The 18915-nt window shown below is 38.9% G+C and overlaps 1 protein-coding gene across 3 annotated transcripts; it reads left to right on the top strand.

The window, feature by feature from the left end:
- Positions 1-44: 44 nt before the first annotated feature.
- On the top strand, positions 45-18563 carry znfx1 (zinc finger, NFX1-type containing 1). Of its 3 annotated transcripts, none has more exons than XM_024269872.2 (19): positions 45-348; positions 3074-3141; positions 3233-3924; positions 4488-4722; positions 5143-5495; positions 5574-5753; positions 5929-6035; positions 6800-7038; positions 7255-7386; positions 7743-7891; positions 8010-8153; positions 8236-8353; positions 8757-8986; positions 9801-9940; positions 10540-10672; positions 12140-12307; positions 14873-14983; positions 15088-15183; positions 15481-18563. In XM_024269872.2, exons 2-19 carry the CDS (start codon positions 3108-3110, stop codon positions 17926-17928), a joined length of 5709 nt encoding a protein of 1902 aa, XP_024125640.1. In that variant the 5' UTR covers positions 45-348; positions 3074-3107; the 3' UTR covers positions 17929-18563. The 3 variants fall into 3 exon arrangements, with proteins under 3 accessions (XP_024125640.1, XP_024125638.1, XP_024125641.1); XM_024269870.2 differs by having other exon boundaries at positions 8754-8986; XM_024269873.2 differs by lacking the exons at positions 45-348; positions 3074-3141; positions 3233-3924 and adding an exon at positions 4198-4408 and having other exon boundaries at positions 8754-8986.
- Positions 18564-18915: the final 352 nt, after the last annotated feature.

Genomic DNA, 18915 nt, shown 5'->3' with positions numbered 1-18915 from the left:
ACTAAAAAATATCTTCTTCTTCTTCTTCTTCTTCTTCTTCTTCTCAGATATAACAGTATACTAACATGTCTTACACTAAAATATTAAAGGAGCACGTCTTAATAATGCACATTTTATAAATAAAGTTGCTGAAATGAAAGTCAACCTGAACAGAAATGCTTTAGTCACTGTCCTCTCCCGGTGAGGGTGGGGGATTCTGGAGAAACGAAAAACGAAACCGTCAGGATGTGTTTATATAGCGACGCCACCCATCACAACAGCTGAGAAGCAGAACGACGTCGCACAGCAAAGTCAAGTGTCTGCAAACGTCCAAGACATCCATTTATATAAAAGAGACCATCTGATAAGGTAAGTTCCCTGTTTCTGAAATGTTTAATGATAAACTGTATTTTTTATTTTAATTGAAAATTGCTATCAAATGTGGATTTTGGTAAGTTTTAATTTTGAATTTAAAGCGTTTATAGGTGCTATAAGCGTTTGATACCGAACCACCATTTCAATAATGTCAGAGATTAAACAGCAGTTGTGTGTGTGTGTGTGGGGGGGCACATTTAATTTAGCAGTAAAACCCGAAAACCTTCGTTATCATTTATTTTATTTTTTATTTGTTTGTTTGTTTGTTTGTCCAGGTGCACAAACTAACTTCTGCATTCATGTAATGTTGAAAGATTTGTTATTCAGATATCCATGTGTGTTTTACAACTCTACCTGAATGCACCATTTCTCTAAGTTTGCATCTTCCACCGAAGGACATCAACCCATTGATGCAATTGGCACGAAAATGGGAACAAAACTCTAAAATGTGTTGTTTTAAAATATACACATTGATTTTAAATCAAATTAAAGCAACTTTTTAATCCAGATTCCATGTTATTTATTTCTCTAATGAAGTGTGGATTACACAAACAATATGTGGTCCACCAGTCAAAAAGTTACCCAGCCCTGGTGTAGACAGATGGAGGCCGCCCACAACTTGAAAATTTTAATGAACTCCTGCCGCTCTCCAGAAACTATGTCCTAAACAACATTTGTTTTGATCTTAGCTAAAAACTATATTATAAGAATTAAAAGAGCACCTGGAAGGCTTTTACAAAATCAAAGATCAAAAGAGGATCAGAGTGCAACTTTAACTTGTACAAAAGGTTTAACAGCATTGAATGCTGATATAAACAAGAAATAGCAACAGTTTTTCTCACTTCAATAAGGACAGTTAAAGAAAACTAGTATAAGGGGCAAATTTTGAGCAATTAATTTAATGGAAAAATGTTGTAACCTTTTTTGTTATGCTTTTTTTTCCCTGTCACACCTTTTCCAGAGAAGAGAAACTTAAGATCCAGGAAAGTTCATCCAGCAGAGGGCGCAATTTCACTTGTGTCAAAACAAAATAAGACTGACATTTTATAGTTTATAAACTATAGAGAGAATATAGTCTCAAATACAATTTACACATGTACAACTTAAGTTACAGCAGCATAAAACTAACTTCACACACACATTTTATAAAGTACGCTGAAATTGCCTGATACACAAAAAGATAATTGATGTGTTTAAACGCTGCTAGAATGCTGGGTCATCAGCCGCTTAAAATTTACATTGTGAATATTATATGGTGAAAACTTGACATTTTCCAGTTTCTTAAACTGATATTCCCCAATAATTAATATAAAAAAGTCTAAATATGCGTTTTCAAAACACATAACTCTGAACTCTACTCTCATCACTCCCCTGCAGCTGCACTTCCCTGCTAGCGCGTTTGCCACAAAGCTCTTCCGTGAGTGCCGGTTCCCAGTCACGGTGTTAGCAGGCGGGGCAAGGTCCCCCTTCACACCCAGAGAGTGGAATGGGTCAATCAGCCCTACGTCCCGCTCCACACCAGTGCTGCCACAAACGATTATTTTAATAGTCGACTAATCAGCGATTATTTCTTCCGATTATTCGACTAATTGGGTCATGCAAAAACTGGATGTAAAGCACAAATCTTAACCATCATTAAGTTTAAACCAACCAAAAACTAGATATATAGCATTACCTGCCATAATGCTACTGTGAATGCTGCAAGCTGAATTTGGCTTCTGAAGATGCTGAAATTGATAGCTAAAAACCCCGAAGTTGATAGCCAGCTAAAATATTATCTAAACTCCAAAGTTGCCTAAAAAATTGAAAAAAATCCTAAATTAACCAAAATAGCTAGCATGTAGCTGAAACATTAGCTAGACTCCAAATTAGCCCAAGAACTGAAAAAAAGTCTAAGTTAGCTAAAACAGCTAGCATGTAGCTGAAACATTAGCTAAGCTCCAAATTATCCTAAAAAACCTTAATAAATGCCAAAATAGTCCAAAAAGCTACCATGAAGCCATTATAACTTTCCAATTTGCTACACTTTGACTCCATATAATATAAAGTAACAACTAATCGACAAATTAGTTGTCGACTATTTGAATAGTCGATTAGTCGACTAATTGTGACAGCCCTACTCCACACTATGTCTTTTTTTATATTTGTTATTGGACATAAAAGTTTAAGAAAGTGGAAAAAAGTGCATTGTGGGAGTTAGTTTTGGTTCTTTTGGTGTAGAAGCATGAGTGAGGTTATTGCTACGTAAGACTTTTCCAATGTTGTTCAGTGTCGAGTGTGCTGTTCAATGTGAAACTGATCAATTGAAGTGGTTGTATTGAGGTCTTTGGACTCAGCTATTTTATTGCACCTTCTGAGTGTCCTGTGGCATATGAAACACGGGTCAGATACAAACAAAACTCTAGATGGTAGACACTAGCACGTCGCTAGTCAGCAGCATAGTTGAGTTCAGCGCCACCTGCTAATGTATTATACGAGTTACATATCAAGAATTACACAAATTCAAAATTACACACAAATTGATTAAGACTATATATTGCATCAAATGCAGATAACATGTATAAATTACTTTTATTCAAAATTTTCTTTAAAAAAGTTTTAGTAAGAATAAGAACATTAAAAATGAAGTATGCAATTTTTAGAAATACTTTTTTTCCAGGATTATGTGGTTACATACTGTTGTTGTAATAACTACTTTTATTGTCTCCTTTTCCCCTAGTTTTAACATTCATTCAACTCCTACATGGAACATCATGGAGAGACTGAATTTTAGATTTAACAGAGGAGGTATCGAAACTCAAAATTTAACACAAAACTAATGCAATTTTTTTTTTCTTTCATGTGTGTCTAATTGTTGCGTTTTTTCCCCCCCCCCCAGGGTTGGAAAATGATCGTGAGAACCGAGACAGAAGAAGAGGGGGCAGAGGTGGAGGCCGAGGTGGGAGAGGAAGAGGTCAGAGAGATGTAGGAGCAGCGTTGCTGGGAGAGGGAGCAGGAAGGGACTGGTGGCGAGACAGAAATGGAGGAAACAGAGGAGAACCGGAGGCAGACAGAGGCAGACCGAGAGGGAGAGGAGGAAATAGAGGAGGAGTTGGAGAGAGGTTTGAAGCAGGCAGAGGGCGCGGCGGCGCTGAAAGAGGCGGTCTGAGGATGGGCCGGGGCAGAGGAGGGCATGGAGGCGACAGAGCAGAAGGTGGGAGAGATGACCAGCAATATGGTGCTCGCCCACATGGCATCAGAATGGGCTACAAAGCTCTGGAAGAACTCCACCAAGAGGACCCCTCCGTCGTGGCCATTTCGCTCTCCTCAGACCCCGCCTTCCATAAACTCCTGAACGCAAAAGAAATAAGACCAGACCTTCTTCAACTCATGTGCTTGGTGCTGAGTAAAGCTTTCAAATCCAGGGCAGAAAGAGGGACACTCCAACACCTGGGAAGCGTCCTGAAGGATTCAAACTTTATCCAGTCCACCTTGCTTCAATATGTTGGGGGCATGGTGTCAGAGCCCAACCCCGACCGCAGAGCTCAGTACCCGCAGCATCTAGAAAACATCCTGACTATTCTTTCACAGGTAAACAACCAAATATAAAAACATAGGAAGTAAATAACTTGATATTATGGTGCATTCACAACGAACGCAGCTTAAATTCACGTCTGCCGCCTCTCTTTTGGCGGCTTTTAGATCTGATCTAAATGTTATTTAATGATTAGAACATTAAGCACTGCAACTGTATCTCATAAACAAGTTCATGGTGATTTTCTTTTTCGTAATTTAGGAAATATTGAATTAAAGTAAGACTGAACTAAGTTTTTGCTTATAAATTATTAAATAAATATTGGCTTGGCAGTATTTTAAATATATACAGTATATAATCATTATTGCGATATTTCACTGAATTGATATTTCTTACACCCCTGATGCACACCTACAGTGCCCTCTAGTGGTTGTTGTTGTTTTTTTTTTTTTGGAATTACATATAAGCCACACCTGAGTACAAGTCTCACCCCGGCCAAACTATGCCAAGAAAACATGACTTATACTCTGAAAAATGCATGTAATTATGAAATGTTTACATTTTTTTGAATCAAAAAGAACTCCTTCTAATCTATTTCCATTCTATGTGGTTCATTTAGGTGCTTAGTATGTTTCCTGCAAGTTCAGTCAAAGCAGTGAGTATGTTGTTGACGCTGGTCCAAGCCTCCATCAACAGTCTGAGGGGATCTGGCGTGGACGTGGACCCTCGAGTGGAGGAAAATGTGGGACAGCTGAAAGGCTTGATAGATCATCTCCAGGAGAGATCAAGGGAGGGGACCCTGCGTTCAGACAGGGACACGTATGCTCTTCTTCCCACCGACGGGGATAACCAAGGTAATGGGTCTTTATAGGTAATGGGTCTTTAAATACTATTTTAGTAATAACCTCTTGCTTTTTCAAAGAGGACAAAGACAAGCTTGCAAAGGAGGTGTTTAAAATATTTATCTGCTTCCTATATGAATTTCATCAGTTCCCCAAGAAATCTTGGGAATTTCAATTATGGTAAATTATTAATGTTATATATTGTTATATATTGGGGACTTTTTCTTAAACATTATTTTTTTTTGTTTAGGTTTTTCACCATAAATACATGCCAAATATCTAAAGCCTTTCTCTGTCCTGTCCAAGCTTCTAAAGTTGGACATGGAAAAGCTAAGATGGGGGAAATCCTGTTTGGAGAAACCCGTGGATGCTTTGCCCCTTCAAGTGGGGAAATAATGACTTGAGAGTTATCTAACCCCGTTTGTGTCCTAGGTGATGAAGAACAGCAGGATTTCAGGACCATACCAATCTATCCAACTTCTGAGGAGTTCCAGCAGGACCACAAGCCATTTCTGAGACCCAACCTCACCAGTCAGCGTTACACAAACTCCCACCTCTACCTCGACACTCACTTCCGGCTGCTCAGAGAGGACTTTGTCAGACCACTTCGGGAGGGGATCCAACAGTTGCTGTATATCCAGATGAACTTGGGAAGCAACATGATTCCAGCAAAGACCAAGCACTTTGATGACATCCGGGTTTATTTTGATACGCAACTTGTTGTGCCCAAATGCACACAAACCGGCCTCGCTTATGTTGTGCAGTTTGACATTAAGCCACTCAAGGTCAGATATTGAATGGAGTTATTTATGTGTTTAGTGTGTTGTCCTGATGTTTATCCTTATATGATTTTGTTCCTTCAGTTTGTGCGCTGGCAGAACTCCAAGAGGTTGCTCTACGGTTCCTTGGTCTGCCTGTCGTGCAATAACTTTGAGAGCTTCTTGTACGCTACGGTCTCAGATCGAGACCCCAAAAATCTGCAAAAAGGACAAGTCCAGATTATCTTCACGGAGGACAGCAGATACAAACTGGCCAGAATCCCGGTGAGGCACTTCATGGTTTATCCTTCTAAATGCTTCACTTTTTTGTCAAGATCTTTACTCAGACAATCACAAGTTTTGAAGCGTTTTAAGCAAGTTTGTAATTATGGGAGTCAGGATGAAGTTTTACTACAAAACTGGATGAGTTAAATAATAGAGCTTTCCAATTTTGGAACAGACTGACCAGTTGTTCCTCATGGTTGAGACCAGTGCTTACTTTGAGGCTTATCGGTATGTCCTGGAAGGGTTGAAGGAACAGGAGGAGGAAGACATTCCTTTTCAGAGGTAATTGTGTGTCTCTGTTGTGTGACAAATTCACACCTTAATTGTTGAGGTGAAATATTAAAAAAGTCATGCGGCTAGGGGTGTAACGATTAATCGCTAAAAAAATCGCTTTCTATTTCTACGAATAAACCGGATCAATCTGTCTGAGGCAGAATCAAGTCGAATCAACCCTTTCCCTTCAAAAATCATTTAAAAATGAGTTAAATTGAAAATTGAATTGTTCTTGGAAAATGCAATTTGGATTGGAGTTTGGTAGGTTCATTTTACTACAGCTTAAAAACAACCAAGTGAACAAATTATTTATAAATTGTGAGTTATTTACATTTAAGTCCTTCCTTAAAAGCTTTTTATCAGTCCAAGATTGACCAGTTAATCATCTATTCCTTTAGTTCACCATGAATCCAAATTTCTTGTACAGTATTGTGTAAATTATTATTTTAAATGATAAAAAATTATTTATAAAATCCAATAATGTTCAATAATGTTTATTTTTGTTATTTAAGTTTTCAGTAGGATAAAAAATAATTTTAGTAAAATGTATTTATGCATGAAATATCATTTTTGCTTGAAACTGTCTTCTTTCCCTTTTTTTTCAATCTGTTCACAATATTTATGTAATTATTTACCGCTGCCTTCATTGGATTGAGGTTACTAAAAAAAAAACAATATTTTTTAGGGTCTTTGATTTTATTTAAAACTGTTTTCTGTTTTGAATGAAGGGAGATTTTCTGAAGACACAACAGTGAGAATCTTTGTTCTTTCAGGTACATCGTAGAGTGTAACAAAGATGTGCATCCAGCAGAATACCTTAAAGGGGATGACGTTTATGACCTATCTTCTGTTGCTGACCCAGAGTACAAGAAAAGTATAAAGCCTTTTCACAGCCTTAAACCAGAAGCCTGGCCTTCAATGCACGAGTTGGGCCTGGATGAGTCTCAGATGAAAGCTTTTCAGCTGGCACTCACCAAGGAGCTGGCAATCATACAGGGACCTCCTGGCACTGGTAAGAACATGTAAAAGCTTTGAGTGAAAACTCTAATTAGAGATTAATCTTTGGTTAATTGTACATAAAAGAATACACAGGTGTGAAACAGGAAATAAGGCAGAGCAGCGTCAGAAAAGCCCATCTTCATAGCATAAAACAGTGAAAACTGGATCTCAACATTGTGTTTACTTTATGTACTAAAACAACTTTGATCTGCTTTTTCAACTTTTTAAGGAAAAACACACGTAGGCCTGAAAATTGCTGAAGCTCTGTTGACCAATCAGGAACTGTGGACTGATAAGTCTGGCAAAGCTCCAATGTTGGTTGTTTGTTACACTAACCACGCCTTGGATCAGTTTCTTGAGGGTAAGTGGGATATTATGTTCCGTATTTTCCCCACTGTAAGGAGCGCACAAAAGCCTAAACTTTGTCAAAAATAACGTCAAAAATCAATCCGCGATTAATGTGTCAAAAAAATTGTCGGCGTCATGCACATGTCAGATTAACACGTTTTCAACGCGACAAATCTGATAGCCCTAGTATATATATATAGATAACATTAACATATACGTGTATATATATATCTATATATATTTGATATTTGTGTGTGTGTGTGTATATATATATATATATATATATGGGTGTGTGGGTGTGTGGGGGTGCGTGTGTGTGTGTATGTTTATGGCTTTGTAATGGTCATTCTCTCTTTCTCTGTTTCTCAGGGATTCATAAATTCTTGAAGAAAGGCATTGTCAGAGTGGGAGGTCGGAGCAACAGTGAGATTTTGAAGCAGTTCAATTTGCGTGAGTTGACCCACTCAACTGCCCTCAGACGTTCACTGCCATCTCATCTCCATAATGCTCATAACCAGGTGGGTTCCTGCTCGTGTTTTAAGCTTGGGTGGAACGGTTTTCACTGTACGCACCTGTGAGACTTGCTGTTGGTCACTCACACAGGTTCGCGTGTCATTTTCCTTTCCCATTTAACAGGTCTACAAGACCCTGTGTGTGGTCGAGAGGGAGATCCAAGACCACAGCATCAAGCTGGAATGCTCTTTGAAAGGTGTCATTCGTGAAAGCTTCTTACAGAGGTTCATTTCAGACACGCACTGGGAAAGTCTCCATTCCCTCCCTGTGAGTCACAGACTTCTTGATGTGCATGTCCAAAAGAAGCTTAAACAGTGTGGGATTTAATGCAATGTGAATTCAATTGTAGATGGATGATGGATTTCAGTTGTGGACTGAGCAGAAGTTCAGTGTGATGATGGAGTGGCTGGGTTTGGGTTCTACAGTGTTCCAGCAGAGGGAGGCAGAGAACACAAATGCAGCTGAAGGTAGGCTTCAAACAGGAAGAAGTCAAATAGTATAGGTGCACTCCATAATTACAGTGGCCGGGAAGTGCAAAACAATAATACATTTACCAAAACACTTCTACAAGTTTGACGAAACACTTTTACAAGTGTTTCCATAAACTTTTAAAAGTGTTTCGTCAAACTTGTAAAAGTGTGTCAGGCAAATGTATTATTGTTTTTCTCTTTGCACTACTTAATGAGTTATTTGAGCTCTAAAATAGTTTTTGTGAATACAAACCGGGATCATATTAAATCACTTACAATAAATGCAACAAATCTTGTAATAAAGATTTTCTAAAACTTCTCAGCTAAAACTCACACAAACAAATGTTTAACCGAAACCATAACTTGCAGATGTTTTACTGTAATGCGTTTCCTGTAGCAGAAGAAGAAGACATGGAGGTCGAAGACCTCATTGAAATTGCAGAGGAGGCTGATCTGATCCAGGAAGAGAGGATGATTGATGACAACTGGACAATGAGCCCCGCAGCTGGCAAAGATGGCAGACAGAAGGGAGACCTGGGGGATGCTGTCAGAGCAGTGGAGAGACTGATGCTGGCTATGAACCTGGACAATGTTGGTCCACAGGCTGAGCAGAGTGGGGAAGCATGGCAGGTGAGATACGTAGAGTTCACTTGAATATTGTCATGTTAAGGTAGTAATGTTCTTTACACCCATCATTTACTGTATAAGAGAACTGGACAGAGTGAGTGTGACATAAAGAATGGCACAACCAAAGTAAGTTTGTTGCTACCCAATCTGTAACAGCTACCTGATTGGTCACAGCATGTGTGAACATGACATCACCTACCCTTAGTGACCAACATTACGACAGTTAAGCAATTTGATTTGCTCCTGTACTTTGTATATTTTTGTTCTAAGATTGTAAACCTTGAAATTTTTTATTAAAAAAAAAGACGATATGAGTCATCATTTCTGTGGCAACCACTCTAGCCTATCAGGGGTGAGCTTGTTCGAAGTCCACACCCCTATTACTGAAAAATGGGCTCAGAAGAATCAGTCAATCAAATGTTTAATGTGAGAACACATACTTTTTTGAGGCATCGGATTGGCCAGTTTGTAACTTGAATATGAAAAAATAGGATTAGCAAGAGTAAGGGGGGAGGAGCCACTCAGTTCAGTTCTCATATACAGTAATCATTTTAACTGCTTTGCACATTTACACAGTAATGAGCATACAGCATTACACTAAAGGTACCCTTTAGAAAACGTATGTTTTCAATTCAGTCAGTTGGTTTAAATTTCATGTTGAATTTTAGTGTGGGAATACATCAGAATGCTCTGGCAGCATTTACCAACTCCTTTCTGAAATCACCATGCACAGCACCATTTCATTCCATTCGGGAGCGTTTTCTGCAACAATTCAAAAATCTAAAGATTCGAGTGTTCCTCATTCTAATCTCAACAGATGCAAAGAGACCAGAGGAAAAGGATGAAGAACAAAATCCGTAAGGAGATAGGAAGGGGCTTGGCCATGACGGGAGAAGAGGAGAGGAATGTCTTCGATGTTTGGAGTCTTAGTCTTGAAGACAGATGGAAGCTGTACCGGTTAGTCTACATCTGCACAGTTCACTTTCTGAGCAATTTATCTCTGTTTCATCTTTTGCCTTCTGTCATTTATCATAAAAGATTCAGCAAATATTACCCTTCCATTTGTTTTCCTTCTCTTACGCCGTTCTTGTATTCTCTGCATAACCTTCGGCTGATAGCAGTGGTGTATTCCCAGTGAGTGTAATTAAGTCCACTGATTGACAAAAAAATGTATCCCAGTGGATCTGATCACCAGAGAGTCTCAGTTCAACTCCAAACTTCCAGAACTGTGGAAACCAGACTGTGGGTTTATTACAGTCATTTAAACTCACAAATAGGGCAGTTTTCTATGACGGCAGGTGCAGGTCCCTGGTAACAGTTAAGCTGAAAATATTGTGCCATACGTGTTTGGAAAACATTCATTTTGAATATTTGAATCAGGTTGTAAATAGACTGAAAAACCACCAAAGGGAGATAACATCCTTACAGAATCGATATTAAAAATATTATTTCCCTGTGTGATCCTCATATTTGTTGTCAATTATGGCTCCCTGAATTCTATTCACTGCAAATACTGGGGCTTTATTGACTTTAAAATATGTTTTTATTGTCTGCAGGTTGTGGGTCACACGTTACAGAGTGGATCTTCGCATGAAATCCCTGGAGTCCGAAGCGGCCTATCAGAATGCAGTGGACAGACTGGCGGATGTGAAACGGCAGCAGAACCTTTATGTGCTCAAGGAAGCCAAAGTAGGTAGCTGGCACAAATGATGGGAGCCTGTTTTTACTGCTTGATGCCTGATGATGCAAATATGCATTAAATCACTTTGGCTTCAAAAGTACCTTTATTAATTATCTACATAAAATTAAAAGTGATTTTTTGTTGTTTTTTTTTATAGACAGAAATAAATTCTGGCAACAAGGGGTTTAAATGGGCATTAAAATGAGAAATGTGTAAAAATTAGGGCCGGGAATCGATAAAAACAAATCGTATCAATCGCAAATCTGGATAAAATTAATTGCGATTAATCGCGATTATTATTATTATTATTATTATTATTATTTCATCACAGTATTTGCCAGCCACGTATTATCTGCAAATAATCATAATATATAATAAATTGCAAATTTGTAAATTTAGAACGTTTATTTTGAACCTATTGGAACCTAGAGTCTAAAACTCAGTTTTTTTTTTTTTAATTTATGTCTGTATTTTTAATTTGAAAGACTACCTGGCTGCTTATTTGGTATAATTTTATTCAGCACAACCGCACTTTTGTAACACTACCTTTATTTTGTCATTTTTCCATGTTATATTCACACACTAGACATAAAAATCATGCAAAAACAGAAAATTCTGTCGGAAACAAAAAAATCCAGGCTAAAGTCACACCATGCAGCCCAAAAATAATAAGAATTTCTCACTGCTATTTGACCTTTTTCCTGGAATTCTGTTTTTCCTTTTTTTCTCATAAACTTTATTATGCTTGTGAAAACCAATAAAACATTTTTTGGGGGTGAAGTTTGACCCAACTGGATTTCAGGTCGGGTGCTCACAGTTGGGGGCGTGTCTGTCTTCTCTGAACTGCTTGCTTTCCGTGGCGTCTGGGGGCGGGACTTTTGCGGAGAACCGCAGAGTTTCCTCAATTTTTAGACAACGCTGGTGCTCGTTATTATGGAAAATTCGTGTAGCTCCCCATCCCAAAATAAAATAATGTTCGGTTTCCTCTTTGGATTTGTCATAGCAGACAGCTCCGTTTTGCTGACACCCCCCGCCCTTCATAGCAGGTGCTCTGCTGCTTCATTACAGTTAATTCTCTGCCTTATTTATTAAAATAGAAGATTGGTTTTGTCCAAAAACTACAAATAAATGCCATATTATCTCTTTAATTTAATAGAATCTCAATCACAGGTTGTAAAAAAGTTGACGTTTATTTTAGACTGAGTTTTATTTCGCTGATCTCACAGCTGCACCGCAGGTCGCCTCAGCGTGATTAATAAATATGAACAAATTAATTGTGTTTTATTAATCGCGCGCGTTAACGCATTAACATTCACAGCCCAAGTAAAAATATAATGGTATTTGTATTTTTATTTCCCCAAAAAATGTAAATCAGTGACAAGGGGGCCTGAACTGTACGTCCATAAACTAATATACATCTACAGTAGGAGAGTTAATGGTGTTATGTATAAGTAAGTGCATGCTCCATCCTCCAGGTTATTGGAATGACGACAACTGGAGCGGCAAAGTTTCGTAAATCTCTGCAAGAAGTTCGTCCGTGTGTGGTGATAGTGGAAGAGGCTGCAGAAGTGCTGGAAGCCCACACCATCACCACACTGAGCAAAGCATGCCAACACCTCATTCTCATTGGAGACCATCAGCAGGTAAGAGATCATCTGCACAAGAAGGACAATAGTCCCTGAATCTGCCACCTTCCAAAACCAAACAATGTATTTGTGTTAGTGTAACCTGAAATCTGGAAAGGAAACAAATAAGAAGCATGGAGGTGATTGAAAAGTGGGGATTTTCTGGTGTCCAGTAGATGATTACACAACTTGTCAGAGCCTGCCAAGCACATATGGCCTGCCAGCCTGTCCAGCAATCTGCAGCATGTGGTCACAACTACACACAGTTCCATCACACATCTTAGGATTTTGTCTTGCTTTCTTCTCCCTGTTGGCAAAAATGTAACACTTTTTTGTTCTGCCTTGTTTATTTGTAGATTTATGCTCTTTTCTTTAAATTTATAATTTCTAGCTATTAATTTTAATATCCACAAAATGCAAAACTTAGTTTCAATTAACTCGTTTGATTAAATAACTTTCACTCTGTAAGACCAACAAATATATCAAAATATATTTTATATTTATATTATTTGAAAAATAATAGAAAGTCAAATTACAATGAATTAAACAAAATTAATGTGTTTTTTCTTTTTGTTGTGCACATTTGAGCCTTTCTGTTTCCTGTGCAAACAGTCATAGTTGTTCTGATTTTCTATATTAATTTCTGATTTGTGGATTTAATGAAGGTGAATGGGTGGATTCAATATAAGCTCTGGGATTACTCTACCGTTTAATAATCACAGGTTTTGTGTCCATTGGAGCAAATCATAGAGCTTCACCTCAAAATGAGACTTTCTTTTGCCTCCCCCACAGCCCTCTCTCATACAGAAGTCTGCTGTTCTGATGCTAAATTAGTTTTGGAAAAGCACTCTAACAGAAAATTGTGCAGATAATTAAAATAACAAGTAAACAATATAAATATTATATTCTAACACACCCTCTATAAATTCAACCAAATTGTTAAAACTCCCAATTGTGTTGTTTCACACATGGCTAATTTGGAATTGAAATGTTCTTTATTAGTTTAATGTAAATGTTTTTTTTTTTTAAATTAACCTTATCTTTTGCAATAACTTCTATCACACATTTTGACTAAAAGCAAATTTGTATTTTTCTTAAATTCCACACAGTTAAATAGAAATATCACATCATATTCTCTCTATCAGGACCATTGACTGTATACGAGAACTGGACAGAGTGAGAATGACATCACCCATTGAAAATGACGTACATTTGGCTCCAACCAAATTAAGTCAATTCAGTCACCATTTTTTTTTTTTTTGCCATAGTTGCTAAGTTGTCAGTGGTCCAAGTCGGTCTGAGTCATTGTTTCTATGGCAACCACTCTTGCCAATCAGGAGTGAGTTTGTCGGAAGCACACACCCCATCACTTGAAAGCGGGCTCAGGAGAGTCTGTCAATTGAACGTTTTGAATATTCAGCGTGAGATCACATACTTTCATCGAGGCATCTGATTGGTCCATTTATAATTTAAATAACCTGCACACAAAAAAAATATATAGATAAAAATATAGAAAAAATATTAGGATTCGCAAGAACATGTTAAAAAATGTAATGGAGCAAGAATAGGTATTCTGAAAAATAAAATATATTTTAAAATTCTCATGAGAAGTCAATGGGACTTTGGCTTATTGAGCCAAGCGGACCCCGTACTTCCTATTTGGATTGTGATGGGGGAGGGTTCTTTTTGTCTAGTTCTTACCATCAACGGTACATAGAGAGAACTGGACTGATCATCTCCTCCACCCTCGCATTTCAAAGAGGAAGTACCCACTGGTCCCAGAAAGCCAAAATCCCTTCTATTGAAAAATAAACAGCTATTACTCAGTCATTCTGTTTGTCAGAATAACCATTGTTGCTCTGGTGTCTGTTTTTAACATGTTCTTGCTAAACCCAAAGTTTTTTTTCATTATATATTTTCTTTAGCGCTTGTTTTTTCAAATTATAAACTAGCCAATCGGATGCCTCAATAAGAGCATGAAGTGCCCGCTGGCCCCACTTTAAACGCTTTTGACAGATACTCAGACCAATCACTGCTTGCTAACGTCGTCTGGTCCCAAAATGGCAAAATCTGGCAATATTCGTACCGCAGAAAACATGGTGACTGAATTGACTTTATTTCTTGAAACCTGAGGTAACAATCTTGTTTTGTCTGTCTATATACGTTAATGGTTCTTACATACAGTAAATGATCGGGACGCATTAAAACATGTATAAAATTAGCATATTAAAGTTATTTTTATGCATCTTGAGATGTTACTCAGAAGTGAAACTAAAATGATATGCAGCCAAAAAAAATCAATCAATCAATCTTTAAATAACGTTTTTCATACAAAAGGTAACATGAAATGCTGTACACCAAAATAAATAGTATATAAAAAAAGAAAGCATATCAATAAAAATTGAACCCCATCGCACTCACACACACAGAGGAAACCTTGTAGATAAAAATTGGGAAATAGGCTAAGGTTTCATGAAAGGTAAAATTTAATGACGATTGTATAATATCTGGTATGTACATTGGAGTTTGTGGGGGTAGAATCATGATCTGGGCTTGCGTTAAATGTTATTGTCTTTATTTTAGCTGCGTCCGAGTGCTACAGTATTTGAACTAGCCAAGAACTTCAATCTGGAAATTTCCATGTTTGAGAGGCTGGTGAAAATGGGGCTGCCATACGTGAGACTCGACTACCAGGTTTGTTTGTTTTTTCTGCACTGATCAATTAAAAAAAAAAAAAGTCACATGATTCAACCTGAAGAGACTAAGTGATTGTGGATTTTTTTCCATTTGTTTTTTAGCATCGTATGAGGCCAGAAATTGCGTGTCTTCTCACTCCGCACATCTATTCTGAACTTGAAAACCATCCTTCTGTTTTGGAGTATGAAAACATCAAGGTATTTACTTTACTATCTTGATTTCCCTTTGTTTTTTCCTGTAGCACGCAAACCTGTTTTTTGACGTCTAGTTAAAAGTTACAAAACTATGGGTGCTTTCTTAATTGAAAAGTTTACTAAACAGCATACACACAGCCAGACTGTTGATGAATCCCTGCAGGGGATCAGAGTTCGGGCGATCTTTCACATAACTTCTAGTGTGGATCAAACACTCAATGTTGATCATATAAGACTAAAGACAGCTAAATAAAACTTTGTGCTCTGTACATATGTGTGACATCTTATTTCATCTTGCAGGGACTGAACACCAGCTTGTTCTTCGTGGAGCACAGCTACCCAGAGGAAGAGATCAAAGATGGGAGAAGCCATCAAAACAGTCATGAAGCAAAGTTTGTTGTTGCCCTTTGCCGCTACCTTCTCTTCCAAGACTACAAACCAGAGCAAATCACCATTCTCACCACCTATACAGGCCAGCTTTTTTGTCTGCGTAAACTAATGCCTGCAAGCGAGTTTTCCGGAGTCAAAGTGCATGTTGTAGATAAGTACCAGGGAGAGGAGAATGACATTGTGCTATTGTCTCTTGTGCGTAGCAATCTGCAGGGAAAAGTTGGCTTTTTGAGTATTCCCAACCGGGTCTGTGTAGCCTTGTCCCGTGCTAAGAAAGGGCTGTACTGTATTGGGAACAGTAAAATCCTGAGCAGAGTCCAGCTGTGGAGCAACATCTTCCACACCTTGAGAGGTAAAGACCAGATTGGGGAAGCTCTAACCCTGTGCTGTCAGAATCATTCAGATCGACAGGTTAAGGCATCTTGTGCTGAGGACTTTAAACAAGCCCCAGAGGGGGGCTGCACTCAGCCTTGCCAGTTTCGACTGGATTGTGGTCATGTTTGCTCAAGAGTCTGCCACCCCTCCGACCTGGAACACAAGAAATTCAAATGCAGCAAAAAGTGCGAGAAGACCTTATGCGATCTTGGACACAGGTGCACACTTGTTTGCCACCAAGAATGTCCAAAGAAGTGTCCGGTAAAGGTTGAGAAGATTGTCCCAAAGTGTCAGCATTCTCAGATGATTCCTTGCCACCAGAGTCCGCAGACATTCGTATGCCAAGAGCCCTGTCAGAAGCTGCTCCTCTGTGGCCATCCATGTGACTCCACTTGTGGAGCACCATGCACCACCAAGTGTATGGTGAAGGTCACTCTAAAACTTGAGTGTGGACACAGTCAGCAAGGGGCTTGCCATTACAAGACACAGAGAGAGCAGCCCATATGTAGAGTCCCATGTAAACATCAGCTGAAATGTGGCCATGTCTGTTCTGGTACCTGTAGCAGTTGCTTTCAGGGACGTGTTCACGTGTTCTGTTCTCACCGGTGTGAGCGTCTTCTGATTTGCTCACACAAGTGTATGGAGCCGTGCACTCGGGATTGCCCCCCCTGTCAGCGGCCTTGTGAGAACTGCTGCATCCACAGTAAATGCATGAAGCCATGTGGTCAGCCATGCGCTCCTTGCATTGAGCCCTGTGCTTGGCAGTGTCCTCACCAAAGCTGCAGCAAACTTTGTCACGAGCCGTGCGATCGACCACCATGCACCCAGCCTTGCACTAAGATCCTGAACTGTGGCCACCAATGCATCGGTCTGTGTGGGGACAAATGTCCAAAGATGTGTCGCGTCTGCAATCGTGATGAGGTCACAGAAATTTTCTTTGGAACTGAAGACGAGCCTGACGCTTGCTTCATTCAGCTTGAGGACTGCGGACACCTCGTTGAATCTACAGCCATGGACCATTACATGGGGTTGGATGACAGCGAGGCAAGCAATGACGAGCAGGTGACCATAAAACTTAAGGAATGTCCCAAGTGTAAAACCCCAATACGCAAGAACCTGCGCTATGGATCGCACATTAACCGCAGTCTGGCTGAGATTGAGATGGTGAAGGAGAAGATAAATGGACAGAAACTGGATATCGAAGGTCAGAAGAAAGACCTTCAAATTAAGATCAAAATGTGCGATAACAGTCAAACTTATCTGACAGATGAGTATTTGGATATCCTGAATAAATTGGAAAAGAGTCATCTTACTGCACATGATCTTTGGGTTCTGGAAAACCAAATTGATTTTCTGGAAAGAGTTGCAAAGCTTCTGGAGATTGAAAAAGAGAAAATGCTGTTCAGTCATGGCTACATGTTTCGGAAGAGTGTCAAACAGTTTTTGAGCTGGCTTACTAATCCACAGCAAAAATTCACAGATCAGCAGATCTGGGATTTGCAGAGAGAGCTAATGAGACTCAACCTCCTGGCTGAGCTCAACACCCGCTACCAAAGTGTAGATAAGATCGGGAAAGCGGACCAAATCAAATCTGAGGAACAGGAAATCAGAAACATTTTGAAAACGTGTGGCCCCTTCACTGAGCATGATGAACTCAAAGTCAAAGAAGCCATAAAGAGTCTGGATAAAAAGTTTCCAACCACAGGCTTAGGAATCAGTGATGAGGAGAGAAAAATGATTGTCTCAACTTTGAAAATGCCCCCAGGTCACTGGTACAAATGTCCTAACGGGCACGTCTACCTGATCACTGAGTGTGGCGGGGCCATGGAACACCGAAAATGTCCAGATTGCGATGCCATTATTGGTGGCCAAAATCATGCACTTAACAGAGGTAATGCTGTTGCCACGGAAATGGATGGATCACTGCACCCTGCTTGGTCTGAGCAAAATAATCTCTTAAACTTTGATCTCCAAGACTTTTAGAAACTTTATAGGAGCAATCAGTTGTTGGTACTGGCCTCTGCAGAAGCCAATGGACTGTGTCATTTCATAAATATTTTAGAGCAGGCTTGAGGCATCTAACCCTAATGACTGCATGTCCATTCCTATATTCAATCAACTGAGTTATTTCTATAACTTTTTTGATTTCAAGAACAGATTATTATTTAAATAGAATGCAAAAAAAACAACTTGATTTAAGGTTTGGTTTTGAGATCTGACTTAATATCTGTGAATAGTAAAGAACAAGAGTGTTTTGTCTTGATCATTTCAGTCGTACCATCACTCCTAGACATGTTTGAGATGGTGTCTCTTTCTATCTAACAGTAGGTGGCAGTAAAGCACCTTCAATATGCATCAGAAATCTGACATTTGTCAGGCATGGATGAACAGGTTAGAAAAATTTGTTTTCCTTCTTTTTTTTTAAAGCAATGCACATGATATTGAATTATTACTTTGAAATAATAATTTTGCTAAGAATATATGATATGCATATGTAGTAGTTTGTTGCACAATTATTAAAGGTTTGATAAAAAAAGCATGACTTTTGTATGTTTTTTTTTTCTTTGCAAAGGTGTATATGAAACTGGAAATCAAGAATTAAAGCATTTGAGCTTGTACCAAGATATCATTCACACTGAAACTGAGGAAACAACCCTGAAATAGCCACCATTCCTCTTCTTTATACAAGACTCCCAGTTGCTGAGTTTCATTTTGCCGTTTTGTAACAGCTTGCATCGCTTTATTACATGATGAATGTGTCCCTGTCATAAACTCGGCTCCAATGCAAACGGGCCAGTGTTCGAGGGGGGAGGGGGCAACAAAAATGGGCCGTCAAGGAAAGCGTTAAAATTGAACACATTTTAAAAGCTTGCCACTCTTTCAGTGTTTATAGGATTTAAGACTCCAGTTGAGCTGGATGAAAGGTGACGCTGGAGAAAAAGGCTAATATCCTCAAGGGGGTACTGAATC

This window comes from Oryzias melastigma, linkage group LG5 (assembly GCF_002922805.2).
Source record: "Oryzias melastigma strain HK-1 linkage group LG5, ASM292280v2, whole genome shotgun sequence".
Lineage (NCBI taxonomy): Eukaryota > Metazoa > Chordata > Actinopteri > Beloniformes > Adrianichthyidae > Oryzias > Oryzias melastigma.
The sequence above is the reverse complement of the archived record's forward strand: the minus strand, read 5'-3'. Positions and strand labels throughout refer to the sequence as shown.

Excerpts from the sequence above, each read along its gene's own strand:
- znfx1 (XM_024269870.2), top strand. The coding sequence starts at position 3,108 with ATGGAGAGACTGAATTTTAGATTTAACAGAGGAG. Across the intron at positions 3,925-4,487 it reads TCCTGACTATTCTTTCACAG|GTGCTTAGTATGTTTCCTGC; the intron begins GTAAACAACCAA and ends TGGTTCATTTAG. Across the intron at positions 5,754-5,928 it reads ACAAACTGGCCAGAATCCCG|ACTGACCAGTTGTTCCTCAT; the intron begins GTGAGGCACTTC and ends ATTTTGGAACAG.